This window comes from Melopsittacus undulatus, chromosome 17 (assembly GCF_012275295.1).
Source record: "Melopsittacus undulatus isolate bMelUnd1 chromosome 17, bMelUnd1.mat.Z, whole genome shotgun sequence".
Classification (NCBI taxonomy): Eukaryota; Metazoa; Chordata; class Aves; order Psittaciformes; family Psittaculidae; genus Melopsittacus; species Melopsittacus undulatus.
Window position 1 is genome coordinate 571266 of NC_047543.1, and position 22669 is coordinate 593934.

Here is a 22669-nt window from a genome sequence, read left to right on the forward strand (position 1 = left end):
ATGGGTGGTGGAGGGGTCACCGGTGACCCCAGTGCTGCTGCGAGCTGCTGAAGGGGATGAGAAGCCCGGGGGGGGCACCCACAGCTCCCGTGGTAACCTTAACCCTAACCCATGGTCGCTGTTCGCTGCGGGGCACTGAGGGATGATCTCGCTTCACTTCTGCCTCTGGCCTACGTGCGGCGGGGACAGGATCAGAGCGAGGGGCTGGATGTGGGGCAGTAGGAGACAGATGGGGCTGAGGCCCCAGCCCTGCTCCCCCCCCATCTGCAACAGGCTGGGGATAAACCCCCCGTCGTGCCCTGCCCTTGCTCCAGCATTCCCCATCCATCTGCTCCCATCCCTGTGCCACCGGGTGCAGCCCCCCCAGACACCAGCACCCCCCAACCCAGTGAGGGATCGAGCCCCAAAGCCCATTTAGGTGCCACGGGGGCAGCCATGGGCCGGGGGTCACGTTTCTCCCTGGCTCCAGCGCCGCGGTGGGGGGGGCTGGTTCTGCCTCATCCCTTCACCCAAACCTTTAAGCTGCCGTCAGAAATAGCCCCTTGTAATCTGCTTGTGCACAGACACGGGGGACCTGCCCCAAGCCAATCCTGGCGCTGGGGATTAGGGAGAAGCAGCTCCTGCTGTGTCCTTGGGGTCCTTATGGGGTGTCCTGGTTTGCTGCGGGGTCCCTGCCCCTCACTGGGAGAGACCCCGGTGTGAGGGTGATGCTGGGGCTGAGGGTACCCGGCTCTGGCCCCAGCTCCAGGATGTTTTGGGGCAGGGGACGGGTGGGAGTCCAGGAGGCAGGAAAAGGCATCATGGGATGAGGAGGGGCAGCCCCAGCCCCACGGACTCATCAATGGGTTTGGTGCTAATGAGAGGTGGCACTGGGGCAGGACGTGCGTATGTTGGCATTACCAGCATCACGCTGAGCCGTGGGGCCGTGGTGCTGTGGGGCCCTCGCCGCAGCCCTCCCACCCCTGAGGCCTGCGTACGTGCCAGGCTGCTCCTCCGTAACTCAGCCCATGATTTATTCAGCTCCTGCTTCCGCACTGGTCGTTGTTGTGGGGCTGCAAGGGGGGCTGCAATGGGGGTTGCAATGGGAGCTGCAATGGGGGCTGCAATGGGAGCTGCAATGGGGGCTGCAATGGGGGATCTGTGCTGAGCGGGTGGGTGATGGTGATGCACCCAGGCCTGGGGGGGGAAGAGCAAGGCTGGGCAGTCAAAGGCTGCGCTGTGGTACCCAGGGACCCCTGCACAGGATGGGGTTTGGGTGAAGGATCCAAAACCTCCCCTCGCCCGTCCTGAAGGGCAGAAGCCGCATGACCCAATTGCATCAGCCCTGCAAAGGGACCATTGAACCCTCCACAGCCACATCCATGAGGACCCCGGTGCCCAAACCCCCCCAGCATCCACAGGGTAGGGGCCGGGAGGTGGGACACGGCACTGGTACCCTGGGATTGTCCTGATGGGTTCCCAGGGGGGGCAGCAGCCGCTGCGACCCCATCCAAAGGGATCGGGCAGGAAAGGGCAGCCCCAAACCCCCCCCCCCCTCCAGCTCCGCCCTCGGTCACGATCGCGGTGGGTGGGAGGCGCTCGGGCAGGTGCGCGCAGCCCGGACGGTGCCATAAATAGGGTCGGGCTGCGCCGCGCAGCGCTGCGCGGGGGGTTACGGCTGCGCGCAGCGGCCATGGAGATCTGGAGCAGCCCCGCTGCCTACGAGGAGCGCAGCGGCAGCACCGAGCGGACCGGTGACACCGACCCCATCGCTCGGGAGCTGGAGGAAGGTGAGGGCGGACAGGGCCGGCCCTGCCCGGGGCAGCGGAGCGGGGACCCCCCGAGCGGTGCCTTTCCCGGCCCGTTGTGGGGTGCGCAGCCCCCGCTGGGAGCGGGAGGGGCTCTGAGCCCCTGCAGCGCTGGAGAGGGGATGGGGCCAGGCCAGGTCCGTGTGTGCCCATGGGATGGGGATCCCTGTGTGCCCATGGGATGGGGATCCCTGTGTGCCCTTGGGATGGAGATCCCTGTGTGCCCTTGGGATGGAGATCCCTCTGTGCCCATGGGATGGGGGTCCCTGTGTGCCCATGGGATGGGGGTTCCTGTGTGCCCTTGGGATGGAGATCCCTGTGTGCCCATGGGATGGGGGTCCCTGTGTGCCCATGGGATGGGGGTTCCTGTGTGCCCGTGGGATGGGGTTCCCTGTGTGCCCGTGGGATGGGGGTTCCTGTGTGCCCAGGAGCTGGGGATCCCAGCATGGCCTCGGTCCCCGCACCGTGCTGGATCAGGCCGGCTCTGGTGTTTACGTGTTTGCAGCGCTGAGCCCCCTGTGTCTGCCCGGGCCCGGCGCTCGCTCAAACCCTAGCGATGCTCATGCTCTAATTACTTCCAATTAACGGCTCTGGGGCCTGACGAGGACCTTGGGGACCCTGCAGGGAGCAGCTGCTGTTGGGGTGCGGGAGGGGCATGAAGCTGGGGTTGTGCCCACTGGGGTGCAGGGAACCAGGGCCGCGGGGCAGGGGGGACCGGAGGAAGGGGGGTGTCAGGTGGGAACAACCCCCCCATTACTGCACAGCCCCCCCGTCTGGGGCAGTGTAATGGGATTTGTGCGGCTGAGCCTCCCGTTAACCCGCTTTGTGTCCCGGCTGAGGCCGGGGGAAACTGAGGCACTGATCCTTGGGGCAGGTGAACATCGGAAGGGGGCAGCGGGAGGAGGTGTGGGGTGCAGACAAACCCAGGGCTGGGATGGGGGTTGAAGGGGAGGGAGCTGGGGACAGGTTGGAGGGGACGCTGCCTGCGGGCCCGGCTCGGTGTGGTGCCACCCGCTGCTGTTTGTACTGGAGCTCCAGCCTGCTCCTTACTGGAGGTGTCGGCTCCGATCCCGTCTCTGCTGCCTGCCTCTTCCCATCCCTCCTTTCCATCTGTGTGCCCTGCGGTGGGGCTGGCACTATGGGAGCAGCGGGGGGGGGGGGGTGTCAGCATCCTCCCAGGAGGCAGCAGCGGTGGGGGTGAGCTGGGAGCACCCCGTTTCCCGTGGTGCTGACCTGGCTCTGAGCATCCCTGTGCATCTCTGCCCTCTGCATCACAGCTGGTGCTGCCAGGCAGATAAAAGCTCCTTTTTGGTGGAGCTGCTTCGTGCCACCTGCAGCAGCCACCTCCTGTTCCCCCCCATGTGCATCCCTGGGGGTCCCTGATGGGAAGCGGTGACACGGGGGGGGGCAGTGCTGAGCTGCTGGGTTCACCCTTTGCCCGTCTCCCCCAGTCCTGTGCGCTGAGCGGGTGGCCAGGATCACCAAGACCTACCACGACATCGATGCAGTCACCAACCTGCTGGATGAGGTACGACCATGGGACCCCCCCCATGCAGGGTGGGGACGAGGGGGCAGAGCAGGGGACGGGCGGGGGCTGAGCCGGACCTGCCCTTGCAGAAGGAACGGGACCTGGAGCTGGCAGCGCGCATTGGGCAGTCCCTGCTGAAGCAGAACCGGAGCCTGAGCGAGCGCAATGAGCTCCTGGAGGAGCAGCTGGAGCTGGCCAAGGAGGAGGTATCGGCCCCCGGGGTCCTGGGGGCTGCAGTCCCCATGGCCGTGCCCTAATGCCCCTTTCCCGTCCCAGATCGCGCAGCTGCGCCATGAGGTTTCCATGCGGGACGATCTGCTCCACTTCTACACCACTACAACAGAGGAGAGCGAGCCCATCTCCTGCACCTCTGCACCGTGAGTGGGGGTCCCTACCCCAGGGCTGACCCTGGGGCAGCATCCCTGGGGTAGCACCGGGGCTGCTGCTCTTTCCCCCCCCTACCGCAGCCGTGGGTCCAGCCCCACAGAGCTGGGTCACTGCAGGTGCCTGCTGGGGGCAGTGGCAGCCCCATCCTGCCCGCTCTGCGGTGCTCAGCGCCCTCCTTGCTGCCCTCAGGTTGCAGCGGCCGGAGCGCTCGCTGTCCCTGCAGCAGTACTTCCAGTACGAGACCCTGCAGCAGAAACTCAAGTGCCTGGAGGAGGAGAACCAGAAGCTTCGCATGGAGGTTGGGGGGCACCTTTTGCTGTGCCCACCCCCTGCCCCACTCACTGCAGGTCCTGCCCATCGTGCTCAGACCCTCTGACCCTCTCCCCCAGGCCAACAACATCACAACCGAGACCTGTCGGTACGAGGAGCAGGAGCAGCAGCTGATGATCGACTGCGTGGAGCAGTTCTGTACGTGGGCTTGGGGGGGCTCGGGTTGGAGGGGGCTGCATGGGAAGGGGGAGGTCCTGGCACTGACGGACCCCCATGCCCTCCGCAGCCGAAGCCAGCCAGCAGGTGGCCCAGCTCTCGGAGGAGCTGGCCCGCAGGGCCGAGGACACAGCGCGGCAGCAGGAAGAGATGGGGCAGCTCCTGGTGCAGGTCGTGGAGCTGCAGCACAAGTGCCGTGCGGTGAGTGCCCGGGGACCCCTGCCCCTGCCATGGGGGGGGACAGGCACAGGGCAGGTCCCTGAGCGCCCGCTCCTGCCCCGCAGTACGGAGCCGAGGTGGAGGAGCTGCAGCAGCATCTGACTGCGGCGAGGGAGGTGCAGCAGCAGCTCCGGATGGAGGTGAGCATGGACGGGGGGGTCCTGGCTCCTGCCCCGGCACCACCGGGGCCGTGCCTGAGCGGAGCCGGTGCCCGCAGCTGCGGGACCTGCAGGAGAAGTACACGGAGTGCGGGGGGATGCTGCAGGAGGCGCAGGAGGAGCTCAAGAGCCTGCGGAGCCGGAGCCTGCCCAACAGCACCGTCAGCCGCTACAGCGCAGGCAGCCTCCTGCCCGTGGTGAGCGGAGCGGGGTGCGGGGGGCTGGGGGTGCGGGGGGCTCTGCTCTCCCCTCACCCTGCTCCCCCGGTGTCCAGGACTCGCTGGCAGCTGAGATCAAGGGGATGATGAGGAAGGGCACAGACAGCTCCTCCTCGGACTACAAGTGAGTGCTTCGGTGGCTCATGGCCCTTCGGGGGGGTCCCTGTGGGGCTTGGCTCAAGGATCCATCCTGCTCTTGCTGCCTGCAGGAGCTGCCGGCGCATCTTTGAGACGGTGAAAGCAGTGAACCAGGCTGCCAAAGCCAAGTCTTGCTCCGAGGCTCCCCACAACGCGCCGGGCTCCAAGCCGCGTTCTGCTGCCCCTTCCGTAGGGAGCAGCACCCCCCGCAGCGGCTCGGAGGGTGCCCGGTGAGTGCCGTGGCTGGGGGTGCTGGGTGCTGATGGAGCATTGAGCGCTGGGGAGGATGCACTGTGGGTCCATGGCCTTGTGTTCCCTAACGCTGTGCCCCCGGCAGGACCGAGGGGCCCGGAGCGGAGCCGCGGGCAGCTCCGGGCCGGCAGGACCTGGAGGCCGCAGTGCTGCGGCTCTCGGTGCAGCAGCAGAGCCGTGGGGATGAGCGCTCCTCCCTGGAGGCGGAGCGGGAGCGCAAGCTCTGGCTGCGGGACGGGACCGGCTCCAGCGGCTTCCTCAGCCCCAGCGACAGCATCGTCTCCACCGGCACCGACCGCTCTGCGAGCTCGGAGCTCACCGCCGGCTCCGGCTTCTCCCTCGGCTCCCTCTCCTACCTGCCCGACAAGCTGCAGATCGTGAAGCCCCTGGAAGGTGAGGGCTGAGGGATGCGCTGCGGGGCTGGATGTGCCGTGAGGCTCCCGGGGCTCAGCTCTGTGTGTCCCCACAGGCTCCGTGACGCTCCACCACTGGCAGCAGCTGGCACGGCCCAACCTGGCCGGGATCCTGGTGCCGCGGCCCGGGGTGCTCACCAAAGACTTCCGGCACTTGGACACCGACCAGGAGCACGTTTACAGCCTCAGCGACCTGGAGGAGGACGATGTGGACGCCGGCTCCTTCCAGCTGCTCCCTACCTCACCCCCCGCCCAAGCCAAGGAGCGCCCCGGGGGTGAGCGCAGGGAAACGGGGCGGACGGGACGTGCTCCCCCCCCAGGGATGCTCCGGTCCTGCCCTTCGCATCGCCCTGCTCCTGCCCTGCCCCGCGGGGATGCTCTGCCTGCCGCTGCCCCCGTGGGCTGAGCCCGCGGCCGGGAGAGGCATCGGCTCCGGTCCCTGCTTGTCCTCGGAGCTCTCACCCTCAGCTTTGCACCCTGCCTGTGTCCTGCCCCCCCCTCCCCGTTAACCCCGTGTCTCCTGTCCCTTCCAGTGTTCCTCTCTGTTAGCAACCTCCCCCAGACCCCGTCCACCTTCACCATCACCACTTGCCACATCCTCCACCCCACCACCGCGCTCACCACGGTGACACCCAGGTAAGGCGTGGGGCCCCCCCACCGCCTGCTCTGCCTGCACCACTTTAACCCCCCCATAACCATAACCCTCTCACCTCTGCCTCTGTGCTTGTAGCCCCTCACAGAGCGATGCTTGGGGCTTGGGATGCTTCCACCTCTGCCTGCTTGTGCCTGGGGCTGTGCAGCCCCCCCGGCCGCTGCGCTGCAGCCCTTTGATGGGAAGGACACCCTGGGACAGAGCCGGGTTTGCTCCCGGTGCTGGCCGGGAGCCGCTTTCCCTGCACTGGACGCGGTTTCCCTCTTGGCACTCGTGCATCCACCAGGATCGTTCCCTTTAATTAATGAGCGGTGCTTCAGCGCTAATGAGCCCCTGTGGGGCTCGCTGGGGGCCGGTCTGAGCTGGGGGTCACTGGACAAGACCCTGCACGGCTGGAAAACACTTGTGGAGCAGCAGCCCCGGTCCATTCTCTCCTGGCTCCCAGGGAATGGGGGGGAAACCACGGCTGTAGCCCCCCAGGGCCGTGCCTTGAGCTTTGGGGTGCTTGGGCAATGGTGCAAGGGTTGGGTTCATGAGGGGAATGAGCAGGGAGGAAAGAGGGGGCTCTGCTCTGTCTCAGTACCTGCAGCAGCATCCTCAGGCCAGGGTCCCCCCACTGATCCCCTCTTCTCTCTCTTCCCCTCCAGTCTGTATAACGCGGTCGTGCCTTCTTGTGGGCCCTTTGAGGGGCTGAACCTCGGCAGCCGCTGCCCAGAGCTCTCTTCTGCCCGTTCCGGCCCCACCAGCGCCCCCGTCGGACTCGTCAGGCTCCTGCTGGGCCGAGGCATCCTCCCCTCGGTGCCAGGGCTCCCCCGTGCTCATCCCCGGCCCTTCCCCACGGCCGGGGGGCAGGAGGGACCCCGGCCCCGGAGCAGCATCTTCAGCTTGAACCTGGTGCAGAAGCTGCGGCGCCTGGGGCTGGACACGGTGGTGGCCAGAGGGGAGATGTCCTGCACCCAGGGACAGCACAGGGGGGGCCGGGGTGCGCTGACCTGATGGTGACCGGAGGCTCAGGAGGAGAAGAGTTGTCTTCATGGTCCAGCCCTAGGGGGATGGAGATGGGGCAGCCCCAGCACTGGCACCTTGGGGTGCTGTGTTTGACGCAGCACTGCTCCTAAAGGGATGGGCAAAAGGAAAAGGATGTGAATCCCAAGAACAGTCCAATACCTAAAGTACGATAAAGCCACCGCTATAAGGGGAACACGAAACTAAAAGGGGAATAGAAAGCAATAAACACAAGTGATGCCCAATACAATTACTCAGCACCCACTGACTGGTACCCAGCGTGACCCAAGCAGCGATCTGGGCCTGCTGAGTGCCTCCCCCATGGGAGCATGGGGGGGGGGGGAAGCTGTTGGGGTGTCACTCATGGTTTGGGGAGACAAAGGGCACTTTGGGATCCAAGTGATGTGGGGTGACCGCAGGAGGAGCTGGGGTATGGGGGGTGTCCAAGGGAGGGGAGTCCCTGTGATGGGGGGGGGGGGGGTGACAGAACTGGGTGTCCCCAGGGGCCGGTTGGGGGTCCCTGGGGTTTGGGGGGGGTCACAAGAGGAGGGGGGGGTGTGAGGGGGGGGGGCTCCTGTCCGGGGCTCCCGTGCTCCCCAGTCCCGCCCGCAGGTGGCGCTGCAGGATAACGGATGCGCAGTCGGGAGGGGCGGGGCTAAGGTGGGGAAGGGCGTGGCCATGTGCCAAATAAGGAGTGAATCCAGCGCGGGGCGGGGATATGCAAATGAGCCACAGCCTTGCCAAGGGAGCGTCGAGCAAGAGCTGGAGGCGAGGGTCGGGATGGGGACACTTCCAATCCCTTTCCCCTTCCCTTTCCCTTCCCTTTCCCCTTCCCTTTCCCTTTCCCTTCCCCTGCTCAGGACCCCATTGATCTTCAGCGGTTTCAAACGACGAAGCCGCAAAGAGCAGAATTTCCCAGGAAAACCCGGAGAGGTCACTTCTGCCTCCAAAGGAAACACAAGGAGCAAATGACCTCCCCAGCACCCGGCCTTGGGGGGTGACCCCCAACACCCAGGGCTGATGGAGGCAGGCTCTGGAACCACGGAGGAAAGCTTTATTTGCGGCTGGGAATCATCCCCCTCCATCAGGAGCTCATTTTTCCCTTGGTGTGCTCAATGCAGGAGGCAGATGGGAGGTGTGGATGTGGCTGGGGTCGGATGGGAGATGCCAGGTCTGTGTCCTGCTGGCCCAGCACTGGGATCCCACCTTTCCAAAGAGCCCCTCCAAAGGGAGCTGTCATGTCCATAGGGATGGCACCATGTTCTCCTTGAGGAGCTGCAGATTGAGACCCTGGGGATAGGGATGGGGTCAAGCTGACCATGGGGTGCCATTCCCAGCCGGATGCATGGGTTCCCTTGGCTGGGAATGGGGGGGACACCTCATGACAAGCAATTATGGGTGCTGGGGTGCACCCCATCTCCTTGCTAAAGGTGAAGCTGGGCAAACCCCCCATTAGCACTTACCTGGGGCACGCTCTGCTCAGGCACCAACCTGGAGGAGGGAAGGGGACCAACAGCTTTGGCTGGGGCAAAGGGGACCCATGGGGTGCCCTGATGTGAAAAGCATCCCCTGGACACCCATCGGGACCCTGACCCCAATCCCTGCCCATCCCCTAGGCACACAGAAGGGTTTGACCTCCTCAGGGCTGCTTATCTGTGGCTGTTCCCTGAGCCCTTCTGCTCCGAGCTGCCTGACAGGTAGTCAAAGAGGACGAAGCCGTAGGGTGCTGGCTCCGGGACCTGGGGATGGGAGAAGGAGGGTGAGGAGGGTGCAGGAAGGAGGCAGGAAAGAGGAATTACATGGAGCAGGATGGGCGCCCTCACCCGCAGGCTCAGGCGCTGGATCACTTGCTGAGGGTCACACTCCAGGATCACCCTGTGGAGCAGAGCGGTGCCGATCCCACCGGGATCCCCCAATCCCGGCTGGGCTCCAGCACCCCGGGCCTCAGTTCCCCTCCCTATGCAAAGCCCCTGGGCTGGAGGAGGAGCTGCAGCGCTGGGGGCAAAGTGGGGTGCCCAGCTCCCCCTTGGCACCATCCCAGCACCCAGGGGACCCCCTGTCCCTGCACCCCCCCCAAAGCAGGAGCTCACCCCCTATCCACGATCTCATCCACCACCAGGAACATCCCCTCCATGTTAGCCAGGAGCCAGCGCTTCTCCACCTCCTTCCTGCGGGCGAGCGAGTGGGAGACTGGAGCACCCGCTGCCGGGGATCCCATGTGAGGTGCTGGCAGCCGGACCCCCTCACCCCGGGATGCTCTGCCTCAGTTTCCCCATGCATTTGGAGCTGAGTGGCTCCAGGGACTCACTGCAGGAGGCGGCCGAGGGCATCGAGGAGGCAGGTGAGCACGGACAACAGCATCAGCTGCGGGAGAACCGGGATGTCAGGGAGGACATGGGGGTGCCCTGGGTGTCACTGGGGCCATGGGGGTCCATGGGTCCTACCTCATTCTCCTGTCCGCCCCCCACCACATAGAAGCAGAGGTCTCCGCTGCTCCTGTACACGATGGTGAGTCCCTGCAGACTCGCGACTTCACCTGCACACAGAACAGCATCAGAGCCCCCCCAGGATGCTGCTGCCCCAGGGATGGTGTCCGTGTCCCCCCCCCGCTCACCGCCCGCCCGCTGGCTCTGCCTGAAGATGCTCCTCTCGAACGCCAACCGCTCCTTGGCCGTGGGGAAGGTGCTGTCATAGTACTGCGGGTGGGCAGGGCTCAGCCATGTGCCGGCACCCCCAGCGTTGCCATCAGCACCCCCAAGGTCGCATCCAGACCCCCCAAGCGGGGATGGTGCTGACCGGGGGGAAACTGAGGCACGGGGGGGGGTCCGGGATTTACCTTGGCCAGGAGGCGCTGCCCGAGGCTGTCCAGGACGAGCAGAGCCTTCACCGTGTACAGGGAGGGCTCCTGGGGGCCGGGGGGGCTCAGTCCCGGCGCACGCCGGGCTCCGGGTACCGGGGACCCCGCTGCCCCCTTGTTCCGCCCCTCTCCTTCTCCCCCCCCCATCCCCGGTTCTCCCCATTCCTCCCCTCTTCCTCCGTCTCCCCCCGTGGTGCTCCCCCTCTGCCCCTCTCCCCCCACCCCGTTCCCGTTCCCCCTTCCCACGTTTATCTTCCCATTTTCCCCCCGTTTCTCCCTATCCCGCCCAGGCCGCACGAAGTTCCCATTGGAGGCTGCGCAGTCCCGACCCCGATCCCAGTCCCGATCCCGATCCCGGCCGTACCGGCCCCGCAGGCTCCATGTTCCCATTGACCCTGTCCCCCCCCCGCCACCGCGCTCCCGATCCCGCCCCCCCCCGTCCCGCTCCGCCCCTCCCCGCGATACCGGAGGGAAACGGGGATCCCCGGGGGGAGTCCGAGGGGGGGGACACGCACTGGGGGGGGGGGGTGTGTGTGTGTGATATCCGCACCCCTCCTTTGGGACCAACACCGGGTGGGAGCCAATGGGGTGGGATGAGAAGGTGACCCCCCCCCCGTCCCAACCCCAATCGTCACCCCGGGTTGTGGGACACCAGTTCTCCCATGGGGAAGGGGCTCCAGGCCCCCCCCCGCAGGGCAGCACGGGGCACCCACAGCGGTGGTGCCTGCCCGAGCCGGGGGCACTGCCAAACAGTCCCGGGGGGGGGGGACGACACTAAAAATAACACCCGAGGGGGGGGCCGGGCTCGGGTTGCGGAGGGGAGGTTGGGCAGTGGGGCTGGCAGCACCCCCACAGCCCTCGTTCCTGCCCTTGTTGGGATCTGGGCATCCAGGGGGATCCAGGAGGATCCAGAGGGATCCAGGGGGATCCAGGGAGATCCAGGAGGATCCAGAGGGATCCAGGGGGATCCAGAGGGATCCAGGGGGATCCAGGGCCGGCTGTGGGTGATGTGGCTGCAGCCTGGGTTGTTTTCCTGGAGATCAGGTAGACAAAACAAGCTCCGTTTGGATCTGGACGCTTCCAGGCTCCTCTTGGTTGTTCCGGTGCCTTTGCTGCTTGTGGATGCTCTGGATGCTTGACGGCACGAAGGGTCTCCGCTGGCATTGCCACGTTGGGAATGCCACGGTGGGAAGCCTCACCCTGCTGCGTGCTGGAGCCCACGCTCGTTTTCCATGGGTTTTCTTGGGGATGAACTATTGTCTCCGGCATCCTGTTTGTTACTGGGGCAGGACAGAGGGTGTCTGGGTTGGGCAGGCATAGCAGACAGGGGTGGTGCTGCTTAGCTGCCCTCACCTCCTACCTGCTTTCCCTGCCAGCTCTGTCCTGTGGGTGCTGGCATCGATTTGGGCCACACCAATCCATAGGGAAAGGTGGAAATCAGCTGCTCAGAGGTGATGGGGCTGAACAGTGTCCCTGCGCCTGCTCCTTTACCAGCTCCCATTGGGATCCCCGCAGAGAGCTCCGCTCCCGCAGCACCGTTCACTTCCAGGGCAGGTTTAGATGGAGCTGAGGACCAATTCCTGCCCCAGAGGGAGCCCAGGGCAGGGCTGCCGGTGCCCACACCCCCTCAGTGCCATGGGGCAGCGCTGGGCACGCTCGGACCGGCTGGGATGGGAGGTCTCCTCCGGGAGACCCCAGCGCGGAGCTTCCAGGGGCAGGGGATGGGTCGGGATGAGCTCCGGCCTCAGAGGGCCCTGAGAGCCCGGCCCAAGGCCCAACCCGCGATGGGGGCACCCCGGGAGCACCGAGCCCCTTCCCGGGGATGGAATTAACCCGGTCCCGGCCCCTCCGACCGGAGCCGCCCCCGGGCCCATGGAACCGGCGACGGGCCCGGAGCGATGCGGACGGAACAGGGGGGGGGGCTCCGCCATGGCGGCTGCGGGCCTCGCCCTTCGCTGAGGGCCTGGGGCGCCGGGTGCCATGGCAACAGCTGCGGGGCGAAGGGGCGGGGCCGCTTCCTCGCGGGGATTGGTGCGTTCCGCTGCCACTCAAGCGGCGGGGCCCTGCGCGTCGTCTCATTGGCTGCTGCCGCTGCCGCTCGGAGGAGGCTTCGCGTTCTATTGGACGAGGAGAGCGTCACTCAGCGGCGGGCGGGGGGCGGGTCCCGGTCACTCTGTTCTCTTCACCGATTGGTCCAGTGCGCCAATTGGCAGCTCAGCCCGCCAGGCCACGGCGCGGCGGGGGCGGGAGCAACGCCTCTCCTCCGCCTCTCATTGGTCCTCCGCTTCCTGCCGCCCTCCCGTTCGCGGCCGCCGATTGGCGGCGGCGCCGCGCGAGGCGGGAGGGGGCGGGGCTTGGCCAGGGCGGGGAGCGGGAGCGGGGCCGGGGCCGGGATCCGGGAGCGCGGCCGGGGCTGAGCCGGTACCGGCGGGGGGGGGAGGGGAGGGGGGGAACGGCGGAGGGGGGGGGGGGGTGGGGGCGGGGGGCAGGGGCGGGCGGGGCTGCGGAGCCGCGCGGGGGGGGGGCGGGTCACGAGGCTGCGCGGGGGGGGTCTTAAAGGGGCCGCGGGGTGAGGGGGGGGCTGTGAGGGAGGCGGCGCACGGACTCCCCCCCCCCCCGGAGCCACCGGTACCGGGGATGTTTCGGTGCCGGTAACGGCGGAGCCCCGGGGGGGGGAGCGGGTCCGGAGGCCTCGGGAGGGGGGGGGGGGGGTGGGAGCTGACGCGCGGGGCTAAGAATAGCGCGGGGAGGGGAAGCGCGGACAATGGGGAGCGCGGAGGGGCCCCCCCGGGAGCCGGGTCCGGGCGCGCCCCCGCCGCCGCCGTGCGGTTACCGGGCGCGCTCCGGTTACGTTGCAGCCGCTGATGAGAGCGCAGCCGGGAGCGGAGCTCCCGTGAGCGGGACCCTGGGCTCGTAACCGGAGCAGGAGGGACAAAGGAGCAGGCGCAGAGGGAGCAGCCCCCGTGCTGGAGCGGGGGGGAGCCGCTGGATGTGCGGGGCTTGGGCAGTAAGTGACCTGCGGGAGCCAGCGGGAGGGGACGGGGGGAGGCCGAGTTTGGTGCTGCTTGAGCACGAATGTCAATGGGAACCACAGCCCTGATCCCAAAGCCTTGGAGCATCCTGAGCTTCCCTTTGTCGGGGGCAGGGCGAAGGCCAAGCCGCCCAACCTGTTGTGTGTGCCCAGTGCTGCTTCTGGAGCTGTTTTTGTTCGTTCCCAACCCTCGTTCTCCTTCGTTTCTCCTCCTCCAGAGATGCTTTCTCTGAAGAAATACTTCACCGAAGGCCTCATCCAGTTCACCATCCTGCTCAGCCTGATCGGAGTGCGCGTGGACGTGGACACCTACCTGACCTCGCAGCTCCCCCCGCTCCGGGAGATCATCCTGGGCCAGAGCTCCGCTTACACCCAGACCCAGTTTCACAACCTGAGGAACACCTTGGACGGTTATGGCATCCACCCAAAGAGTGTAGACCTGGACTATTACTTCACCGCCCGCAGGCTGCTCAACCAGGTGAGGGCCCTGGACAGGTTTCAGGTGCCCACCACCGAAGTCAGTGCCTGGTTGGTGCATAGAGACACCGAGAGCTCCGTGGCTGGGGCGCAGCCCAGCGCCGGCATCGCCCTAGAGAACGGCAGCGGCCTCCAGGATGGGAGCAGCCCCGAGGCCGGGGTGAGGGAGAGCGGAGCTGAGCAAGGCTTTGGGGACGAGCTGGAGGATCTGGGAGCGGTGGCTGCCCCTGTGAATGGCAACCTGACCAAAGAGGTAGGAGCCTCTATGGCTGCTGGGGGGGGGGGTGTTGCCCTTTGGTACCCACCTGCGTGTGATGCACGTTGGGTTTAGTGCTTGGGAACAGCGGCTCTTCCCTTGAGAATGGCATGGATGCTCCATTAGGATGCATTTAGGGCTGCCTGTGTTACACGTGGGGTGGGATTTCCTTGTTGTTTCTGCTATCCTCAGCCTGAAAGCAATAATGAAAGTGGGGGGGGGGGGGGGGGGGAAGGGTCGGGGCCAACGTTTCGCCCTCTGCACGTGGTTTTGTGTTGCGAAAGCAATGGAACGAGGCTGGGAAATAAACAGGGGCGTTGGGTAACAGCTCCTCCCGGGGCGGTTGGGTTCCTGGGTGCTGGAGCTGCTCCAGAGCCCGTGTTGATGCCTGGGCTTTCATCACACGTGGGTGGGGAGAGGTGAACTGCAAAGCGCTTCCTGGCTTGGCTTGGAACCTCCCCTGCCTGAGCTCAGCCTCGTGGGGCCGCCCTGGGCCCCGGTGCTCGTGTCCCTTCCCGGCACCGTTCTCTTTGTCTTGTGCTCCACATGGGCTCTCCCCCTGCTCCCCTGCATGGAGGGGCCGGTTGGGCTCGGGGACGTGGCTCCTGTGTGAACAGGGCTGGTTTGAGGGGTCAGTGTTGTAGGGATGGAGCCTTGGGTATCCCATGGCATCAAACCCTGCTGTGGGTGTGCAGCCGTCGGTCTTGGTGGTGTCAGAGAGGGGAGATCACTTGGGGAGCTGCAGGCCCCATAGCAAATGTGTTCCCTGGTAATTCCCTGGCTTGGGAAATGCCTTGCTGAGATCCTGCATGGACTCTGCTGTCCTTCCCCAATCCAGTGATCTGGGCTGAGGGCATCAGGTCCTTGCAGCATGGGGAAGCTGGGGTCGGTTTTGAAGAGGAGATGGTGGGTTTGAGGCTGGGAATGCTGCTGGTTTCCAGAGGCCTCCTTGTTTCCATGTTAAATGCTTCCTGTTCTTGGTCTGCTCTGGAGCCAGGCTGAGAGAGCTGGGCTGGGGCAGCCTGGACAAGAGAAGGCTCCTGAAGGGGAGACCTGAGAGCAGCTCCAGGGACTAAAGGGGCTGCAGGAAAGCTGGAGAGGGGCTTGGGACAAGGGATGTAGGGACAGGCCAAGGGGAATGGCTTGAACCTGCCCAAGAGATGAGCTCTGAGGCAGAAGCTGTTCCCTGTGAGGGTGCTGAGGCGCTGGCACAGGGTGCCCAGAGAAGCTGTGGCTGCCCCATCCCTGGCAGTGCTCAAGGCCAGGTTGGACACAGGGGCTCCATAGGGCTCTGCAAACACAGCCCAGTGCTGCAGGGTGCGGGTCTGGGTCTGCACCTTCTCCATTCCCGGTGCTGAGGCTTCCATGCTCCTCCTCTATGTTCCATCTCTTTTTTCCCCCCATATTCCCATCTGGGAGCAGCAGGGAGGCTGTTATTGAGGCGCTGCCAGGGGCACAGCACCAGGCACCAGCACCAGGACATCCCCATGTCCTCGTGCCCCCACCCCATAGCACGTTGCCCTTGGGATGCAGTGCGACATTCCAAAGCACTTGGCTCTGAGCATCCCCCAGCAGGCTTCTCTGTGGTTATTGGGGTATCTTCATCCCCAGCAGCTCCCATCCTTCCCAACGGGAATACCGTGTGAGCTCTGCCATCTGCAGCCTCCAGAGACACCTGCAGGGTCTGTTCCCCCCCTCCTTCCTTAGGTGCTGGATGATGATGATGATGATGATGAGGAGGGTGCAGCTTTAGGCTTGGGGATTCCATTTTTCCATGACTTTTTTCCCAGTGCTGATAATATTGCAGCTCACCTGGGCCTGGCACGACCTTGCTGGGGGAATATCCCTGGTTTTTAGGGATAAGTTTAAAATGATCAATCTAATTATTCTATTATTGATCTAATTATTCTATTATCAATCTGATGATATAAATCTGATTATTCCATTATAAATCTAATTATTCTATTGTCAATCCAGTTATTCCATGATCAATCCAACCATTGCCTGGGCACCATGGGAGCATCCCAAGCAGGTGAATGGGGGTTCTTGCCTCTCCATCCCACATTCACTCCTCATCCAGGGACCGGTGCGATCCCGGGCGCTCCCTCTGCAGCATTGGGGGCGGGGAGGGGGGGGGGGGGGGATGCTCCGGTTCCCGGGGCCGGCTCCACACCACCGGGATATAAATACCGGCGGTCATGTGATGAGCCGCTGGTGCTCAGCCCCCCCCCCCGCCGCAGCCCAACGGGGATCTCCTTACACTTGGGCTCGGTCCCGGTGCAGGGGGGGGGGCTCCCCGGTGCAGGGGGGGCTCCGGGGGGGGGGGGGGGGTTCAAGGTCACCCCCGTTGCCCCCCCCCCGTCCTCCGGGACCGGAGCCGCTCCCCCCCCCCCCCCCCCGGTGCTGCGCAGGGCGAGGCCGGGCCCGGGGCGGGGGGGGGGGGGGGGCGGTGGCTCCGCAGCACCAGGGCTGTGCGCCGCGCGGGCGCTGATTGGCTGAAGCGTCAGCCCCCGTGGCTCGTGATTGGTCAGGGCGGTGGTCCCCCGGTGGCGCTGATTGGCCGCGGGCCGCGCGCGGGGCGTGTCTTGGCGGCTCATTGGTGGAGAAGGGGCGTGGCGTGGCGCGCGGGTGGGCGGGGCTTGGCGGCCGCCGCAGCCAAGGTAACGGCGGGGGAGGGGCGGGCGGGGCGCGCCGCAGCCCGGCCCGGGCAGGGCACCGGGACCGGGCCCGTTACCGGCCAGCGCGGCCCCAGCCCCGCCATGAGCGCGGCCCCCCCCCCCCCGCCTGCCCCCGCCGCCCCCCCGGGGACCATGAGCGCTGCGAGCCGCGGCCCGGGCGGCAGCTGGGGACATGAGAAAGGTACCGGGGGCTCCGGGATAACCGGGATGGGGAGGGGGGGGGGATCCATCCCCGGGGCTCGCGGTGCCCGGTACCGGAGGGGGGGGGGGGTCGCACACTGCGGGCCGGGGCCGCCGGGTTGCATCAGGTGGGTGGGAATGCGGGGATTTTCCTTGCTCCGCACCCCACCCCTTATGCAAATGTCCGGGATGGCTCCGCGGGCGGACGCGAGGCGGCCCCGGTGCAGCCCCCGCCGCGGCGGGGCCCGGGCGGGCCCAACCGGCTGTCCATGGGCGGTGGGGCGGGGAAGGAGCGAGGAGGAGGAGGGGGGGGGGGGGGGTGGGAGCCATGCGGAGCCCGCAGAGCCGAGGGGGGGACCCCGGGAGGGGATGGGGATGGGGGGGGTGTCCCCCGGGGAGGGGGGGGGCTCCCGGCCGGGGTTGAAGGGCCGGTGGTTGTGTTGCAGGACATCGATTTGATTGACATCCTGTGGAGACAGGACATCGATCTGGGCGCCGGGAGAGAGGTGTTCGACTACAGCCACCGGCAGAAGGAGAGCGAAGTGGACAAAGAGCTGAGCGATGGGAGGGAGCGAGGGGACGGCTGGAGGAGAGAGGTCCTGGCCAGGAACCTGCTAGTTGATGGGGAGACCGGGGAGAGGTTCCCTGCGCAGGTACCGCCCGCAGCCGGGTCCCTGGGGCCACGGGGGGGGGGGCTCTGCCTTCCAATGGGAAGGGTGGAAGGAGCTGCAGGGTTTGCTATGGGGAGGGGGGGAAGGAGCCGGCCATGGGCATGGCCCTGCCCGCAGGGAGGTGAGGGCGCCGGGTCCTTGTGGCACAGCCGAGTCCTTGCGCCGGCAGCAGGGGAGCAGCGATTCCCTGCTCCGCTCTGACGCTCTCCAGAGCAGGAGGATGGAGCCACTGGGTGGGGCCTCTGGCTCTTTTTGGATGCGCTGTAATAGAGCCCTGCTGGAAGGAGCTCCTTGCTCGTCGGCACCAGCTCCATCCCCTCCCTCATCCTGGGGCTGCCGCTGTGCTCCATGCAGGTGCCCGGTGCGGAGGATCAGACAGCGCTGTCCCTGGAGGAGTGCCTTAGGCTGCTGGAGGCCACCTTCCCCTTCGGGGACAATTCGGAGGTGAGTGATGTCCTGAGCTCCTCCTGGATCCCCTAACGCAGACTGCAGCAGTCAGTGGGGTTTGCCTGCCCTAAGCAGGTCACACTTACACATTCCTGGCCTTGCTTCTCATCAGTTCAGAGAGGAATAACTGCACCCAGGTTGCTCTGGACAAAGGGGAACTGACTGCTCATATGGAGGGTGATGGGGGGTTCGGGATCGCTGCCTCCCCCCTATCCATGGCCTGACTCTTGCCTCATGGGGTTCAGTTTCCAGCTGCGGATGTGTCCACCCTGAGCGAAGCCGTGCCCGGTGAGAGCCGGCCCGCGGGCGGCCAGCCCGGCCTGCTCCCCCCCCTGCTCCCCGAGGCCGAGTCGCCCTTCGACCTGGAGCAGCAGTGGCAGGACCTCATGTCCATCATGGAGATGCAGGTGAGCTCATGGGCCGGCCTGTGGGGCTGCGGCACTCGGAGCCTCGACCTGTGCGGTGACATTGGGTGTGTGGTGCTGGGTTCACCTTCCCGCAGCCAATCCCGCAGGATTGGGCTCATTTGGCAGGTCCAGAAGCATCACCCTGCCTCTGGCACATGGCAGGAGTGCAGTTCCTTCACCGCCGTGTCTTGTGTCCCTTGCAGGCTATGGAAGTGAACACCACGACGGCCGAGCCCCTGTTCAACGGCACGAGCGGGGACCTGCTGGCCTCCAACTACAGCCTCGCCCCCAACACTCCCATCAACCAGAACGTCAGCCTGCATCAGGCCTCCTTGGGTAGCTGCTCGCAGGACTTCTCCCTCTTCAGCTCAGAGATCGAAAGCCCCTCCATGGCCGGCGGCTCGGCCCTGCTCCAGCTGACACCGGACAACTCCACCGGCCTCAACAGCACCTTCGGCTCCACCAACCTGAGCGGCATCTTCTTCCCCCCGCAGCTCAATGGCACCGTCAATGAGACAGCAGCCCCCGAGCTGCCCGACCCGCTGGGGGGGCTCCTGGATGAAGCCATGCTGGATGAGATCAGCCTGATGGACTTGGCCATCGAGGAGGGCTTCAACCCGGTGCAGGCCTCGCAGCTGGAAGAGGAGTTTGACTCCGACTCAGGTCTTTCTCTGGATTCTGGCCACAGTCCTGCTTCTCTGAGCAGCTCCGAAGCCTCCTCCTCCTCGTCCTCTTCCTCCTCGTCCTCTTCCTCCTCCTCGTTTTCCGAGGAAGGAGCCGTCGGCTACAGCTCCGACTCCGAGAACGTGGACTTTGAAGAAGCGGAAGGGGCGGTTGGATACCAGCCAGAGTACAGCAAGTTCTGCCGCATGAGCTACCAGGACCCGTCGCAGCTGCACTACCTGCCTTACCTGGAGCACGTTGGCCACAACCACACCTACAACATGGCACCGGGGGCCCTGGATCCCGAGGAGCCCAAACTGCCCAGCACCGGGAAGAAGAGCAGCAAGGAGAAGCCGTCCGAGTTCCTGGACAAGCAGATGAGCAGGGACGAGCATCGAGCCCGCGCCATGAAGATCCCTTTCACCAACGACAAGATCATCAACCTGCCCGTGGAGGAGTTCAACGAGCTCCTCTCCAAGTACCAGCTCAGCGAGGCTCAGCTCAGCCTCATCCGCGACATCAGGAGGCGAGGCAAGAACAAGATGGCTGCGCAGAACTGCCGCAAGAGGAAGCTGGACACCATCCTCAACCTGGAACGGGACGTGGAGGACTTGCAACGGGACAAGTCCAAACTGCTCAGGGAGAAAGTGGAATTCCTTAAATCCATCCGGCAGATGAAGCAGAAGGTGCAGAACCTTTACCAGGAGGTCTTCGGGCGCCTGCGGGATGAGAACGGGCAGCCCTACTCGCCCAGCCAGTACGCGCTGCAGTACGGCACCGACGGCAGCGTGCTCCTGATCCCGCGTGCCGCGGCCGAGCAGCCGGCGCGGCGCCAGGACCGCAAACAGAAGGACCGGCGGAAGTGAGGGGATGGGAGCAGCAGGACACTCGTTCAACAGGGAGAACTGGAGAAGGGCTGAGCCTGGAAGTACGTAGAGGAACTTTCAATGCCTTCTTATCCGATCCTATCTTCTCAAACCCCACAACCCACAGCAACCCAACCCACACGAGCAAAGGTGACTGCTGCCGGCCGGAGACGCTGCGGGCAGAGCGCGCTGGGGGCTGCCCGCCGCCGCAATTCCACAGCTTTGGAATCTGCAGGACACGAGCTGGCAGCACTGGCGGTGGGCTTGGCAGAGGCGGAGAAACAAACTACTGTTAGGAACTGGCTTTAAATAAGTGAAACAAAAGAGATTTAAGCAAATGAACTTAAACCAAGTGATAGGAGAGACATTTTCTGAACTTCCAAAGTTCTGTGATTTCAGGTAGTTGGTTTATGATTATTTTTCTTTTTCCCTATTTTATTTTCCCTTATTTTTTTTGTTTTGGTTTTGGTTCTTTTTCGTTTCCTTTCCCTGGCCCCGTTTTTGCCATCGGTGTGTGTGACTCGATCCGACTGAATTCCAGATTTACCCAGCATCCCTTCCTAGAGCAGACCGGTGCACACATGGCAACACGCGGGCTGGGACTTCCCATTAACCCTTTCCAGGCTTGAGGAAGCTCACAGGGAGAACCGGGTACGTGCGGAGGAGCTGTGGAGGGCGTTCGGGAAAGGGGGGCACTGCAGAGGGGTAACAGAACCGCTGTGCTCCGGGTCCCCCCCATCACCACACTCAGAGCATGTCACTGCCGCAGCCAGCGCCGGGCTGGGCCGGCACACGCAGCAGCCTGCATGCAAACGCTGTCGTCTCCCATCCAAGGGCCAGGAGCTGGATGAGAAGGGTGGGGGGGTCCTTGGGCACCCCCCCCCAGTGCACAGCACAAGGGGAGCAGAGGGTTTAACCCCTTCCCTGTCCCCCCAAGCCGCGGGCTCGTCACTCATAGAACTTATAGACAGCCGTTAGGATTCCTGTGTCCGTAACCGCGCTTTGATTTCTTGGGGCTTCAGCCCTGGTTTTCCCTATAGGGTCTTGAGTGCTTGTGTTGAGTAAAAGAAACATAAAAAGGGAGAAGCCCAAACGTTCAAAGCTGCTCAATGTTCTCTTTGCCATACCGAAAGATTCCGTGTAACCGTGTGATCACATTATAGGATTCTCTTCTGTCCCTAGGTGTTGGTCTGACTTCCTTTGTTTTCAGGAGGGGGGTGGGGGTAGTGCCTTGATCACTGTCCGTCTCCGCCACGGAGGCGATCCTCTGAAGCTGTATTTCCAGTATAGCACAGCTGGGAGCCAACCGACTTTACCAGCAACCAACAAAACAAAGCTTCCAAACCCAACCGAAAGGCTTTGCCAAGCCAGTCCTGTGCGTGCGGGTCGGGCTGAGGGAGGACTCGGGCTGGGAACGCAAGGGAAGGAACCCTGGTACAGGCAGGAGAGAGGCCTGGCGTGGCCATGGGGAAGGTGGTTGGATCTCATGGTGGGGGGGGGGTTGTAGGGATCTGCTCTCTGCAGCCCCTGGAGTGCTCCTTGAGATCCTGTGGCTGGACTTGGGCAGGAGCTGAAGCACAAGAGGTGGAGCTGTGGGTGCGGGGAGGTTGGAAGGGAGCCCTGCGCGGATGGTTTAAGTTATTTTTCCTCTTAGAAACTCTTCTTTTGAGTGCTCTGTGACCTGTCAGGGAACGAGGAGAGATTGTGTGAGCACAGGACGAAAATAAACCGGCTTATTCACTGTACAAGCCTTTCTGCTTCATGGTTTTCTTCTTCGGTGCCTTCAAAGAGAAAGCAAACGGCCTCCTCCTGTGGGGCCTTCGCCTCCACGGTAGCTCCAGGGCGTTGCTGTTGGCCCAGCCTGTACGTACCAGCTTGGAGGGGAGGAGAAGGTTCCTCTGCTGTTCCCTTCCTTCCTTCCCAACAGCATCTTCCCAAAGCAGCCCTTGGAGAAGCGTGGTCCTGGTTGAACCCGCAGTGCATGGGTCCTGGAGCTCAAGCTGCTCAAAGGCCTGTGGGGTTTGGTGCTGGTCCCTGCAGGTCAGAGCTGCTTGGTGCAGCCTCATCCTCCTCCTGGAGCTGAGCACTGGGTCCTGTTGGGTGTTCAAATGCCACCAGTGCAGCTCCATCCAGTGCAGGCCACAGCGCTGGTTGCAGAGCCAGGGGCTGATCCATCACCAGTGCATTTACACGGGGTTCTGCAGGTTGGCTCCTGCCCCATCCAGCCCTTCACCCATCCCTGTGCTGAGGGATGCGGGTTTGGAGCACCTCATCCTGCAGCAGAGCCATCGGAGGGGCATTGCCAGGCTGGTGCTGGTGGGGAGCTCTGGCTGCGAGCCCAGGGCTGCCTCCAGCCCTTGGTGCCAGCCCCATTCCCTTGGCAGAGCTGGGTTCGCATCCAGCTGGGCTCAAGGGCAGGCCCAGACTCTGCAGCACGGCAGGAGGGGGTCAGGCTGCTGCCAACAGCCTCTCCCTGGGGCCAGGCAGGAGCCCAGGCCCTGCAGACGACACTGAGCATGGCTTGGATGAACCGAGTGGGGCTGGAAGGGCTGCGGCACCAGCGAGACCTTGGGCTGGTGCTGAATCACTGCAGTGCCAGGCAGCAGCTGGGGATGGCTGCCTGGTGCTCTGCACCCCCCAGCACTGGATATGCTTTAGTGAGAGATGCCTTTCTCTAAGGCTTTCATCCCCACCACCTTCCTGCACGGCTGCTGTAGGTGCTGTGGGTTTTCCATCTTGTGGCCTGATTATGGAGCAGGTCCTGAGCATTCCCTAGAGCCTGGCAATGAAAGCCACGGTGTCTGGGTGAGACATGGCACCAAAGCTTTGTGAGCACCAGCATCAGGCACCTCCCCGGGCCAGGCACAGCCAGAAGAGGAAGCAGAAGTTCCCC

General features: G+C 64.8%; 3 protein-coding genes across 3 annotated transcripts; 2 read left to right on the forward strand and 1 right to left on the reverse strand.

The window, feature by feature from the left end:
- Positions 1–1672: 1672 nt before the first annotated feature.
- HAP1 (huntingtin associated protein 1) lies at positions 1673–7442 on the forward strand. Its single transcript, XM_034070184.1, has 15 exons — positions 1673–1769; positions 3239–3315; positions 3405–3521; positions 3592–3692; positions 3892–4000; positions 4092–4170; positions 4259–4389; positions 4473–4547; positions 4625–4762; positions 4840–4907; positions 4993–5151; positions 5259–5566; positions 5643–5861; positions 6120–6222; positions 6886–7442. The coding sequence occupies exons 1-15, from the start codon at positions 1673–1675 to the stop codon at positions 7232–7234; spliced, it is 2130 nt and encodes a 709-aa protein (XP_033926075.1). The 3' UTR covers positions 7235–7442.
- Positions 7443–8275: 833 nt separating this feature from the next.
- Positions 8276–10484, reverse strand: COPZ2 (COPI coat complex subunit zeta 2). The gene is made up of 10 exons (XM_034070029.1): positions 10465–10484; positions 10080–10148; positions 9858–9939; positions 9688–9779; positions 9552–9607; positions 9334–9411; positions 9067–9118; positions 8879–8982; positions 8707–8734; positions 8276–8533 (listed from the first exon to the last, which is right to left on the reverse strand). Exons 1-8 carry the CDS (start codon positions 10480–10482, stop codon positions 8893–8895), a joined length of 537 nt encoding a protein of 178 aa, XP_033925920.1. The 5' UTR covers positions 10483–10484; the 3' UTR covers positions 8276–8533; positions 8707–8734; positions 8879–8892.
- A 1990-nt stretch (positions 10485–12474) lies between these two features.
- NFE2L1 (NFE2 like bZIP transcription factor 1) lies at positions 12475–21521 on the forward strand. Its single transcript, XM_034070028.1, has 7 exons — positions 12475–12521; positions 12959–13107; positions 13350–13861; positions 17169–17375; positions 17748–17837; positions 18086–18247; positions 18451–21521. Exons 3-7 carry the CDS (start codon positions 13352–13354, stop codon positions 19774–19776), a joined length of 2295 nt encoding a protein of 764 aa, XP_033925919.1. The 5' UTR covers positions 12475–12521; positions 12959–13107; positions 13350–13351; the 3' UTR covers positions 19777–21521.
- The last annotated feature ends 1148 nt before the right edge of the window (positions 21522–22669 follow it).

Bases quoted from the DNA above. Each gene is read 5' to 3' on its own strand.
- HAP1 (XM_034070184.1), top strand. From the start codon at position 1,673: ATGGAGATCTGGAGCAGCCCCGCTGCCTACGAGGAGCGCAGCGGCAGC. The intron at 4,171-4,258 runs GTACGTGGGCTT...TGCCCTCCGCAG, and splicing joins CGACTGCGTGGAGCAGTTCT to CCGAAGCCAGCCAGCAGGTG. The intron at 5,567-5,642 runs GTGAGGGCTGAG...GTGTCCCCACAG, and splicing joins GATCGTGAAGCCCCTGGAAG to GCTCCGTGACGCTCCACCAC.
- COPZ2 (XM_034070029.1), bottom strand. The intron at 9,608-9,687 runs GTAGGACCCATG...GTTCTCCCGCAG, and splicing joins GGGGCGGACAGGAGAATGAG to CTGATGCTGTTGTCCGTGCT. The intron at 9,119-9,333 runs GTGAGCTCCTGC...TCTGCTCCACAG, and splicing joins GATGAGATCGTGGATAGGGG to GGTGATCCTGGAGTGTGACC.
- NFE2L1 (XM_034070028.1), top strand. From the start codon at position 13,352: ATGCTTTCTCTGAAGAAATACTTCACCGAAGGCCTCATCCAGTTCACC. The intron at 13,862-17,168 runs GTAGGAGCCTCT...GTTGTGTTGCAG, and splicing joins ATGGCAACCTGACCAAAGAG to GACATCGATTTGATTGACAT. The intron at 17,838-18,085 runs GTGAGTGATGTC...CATGGGGTTCAG, and splicing joins CCTTCGGGGACAATTCGGAG to TTTCCAGCTGCGGATGTGTC.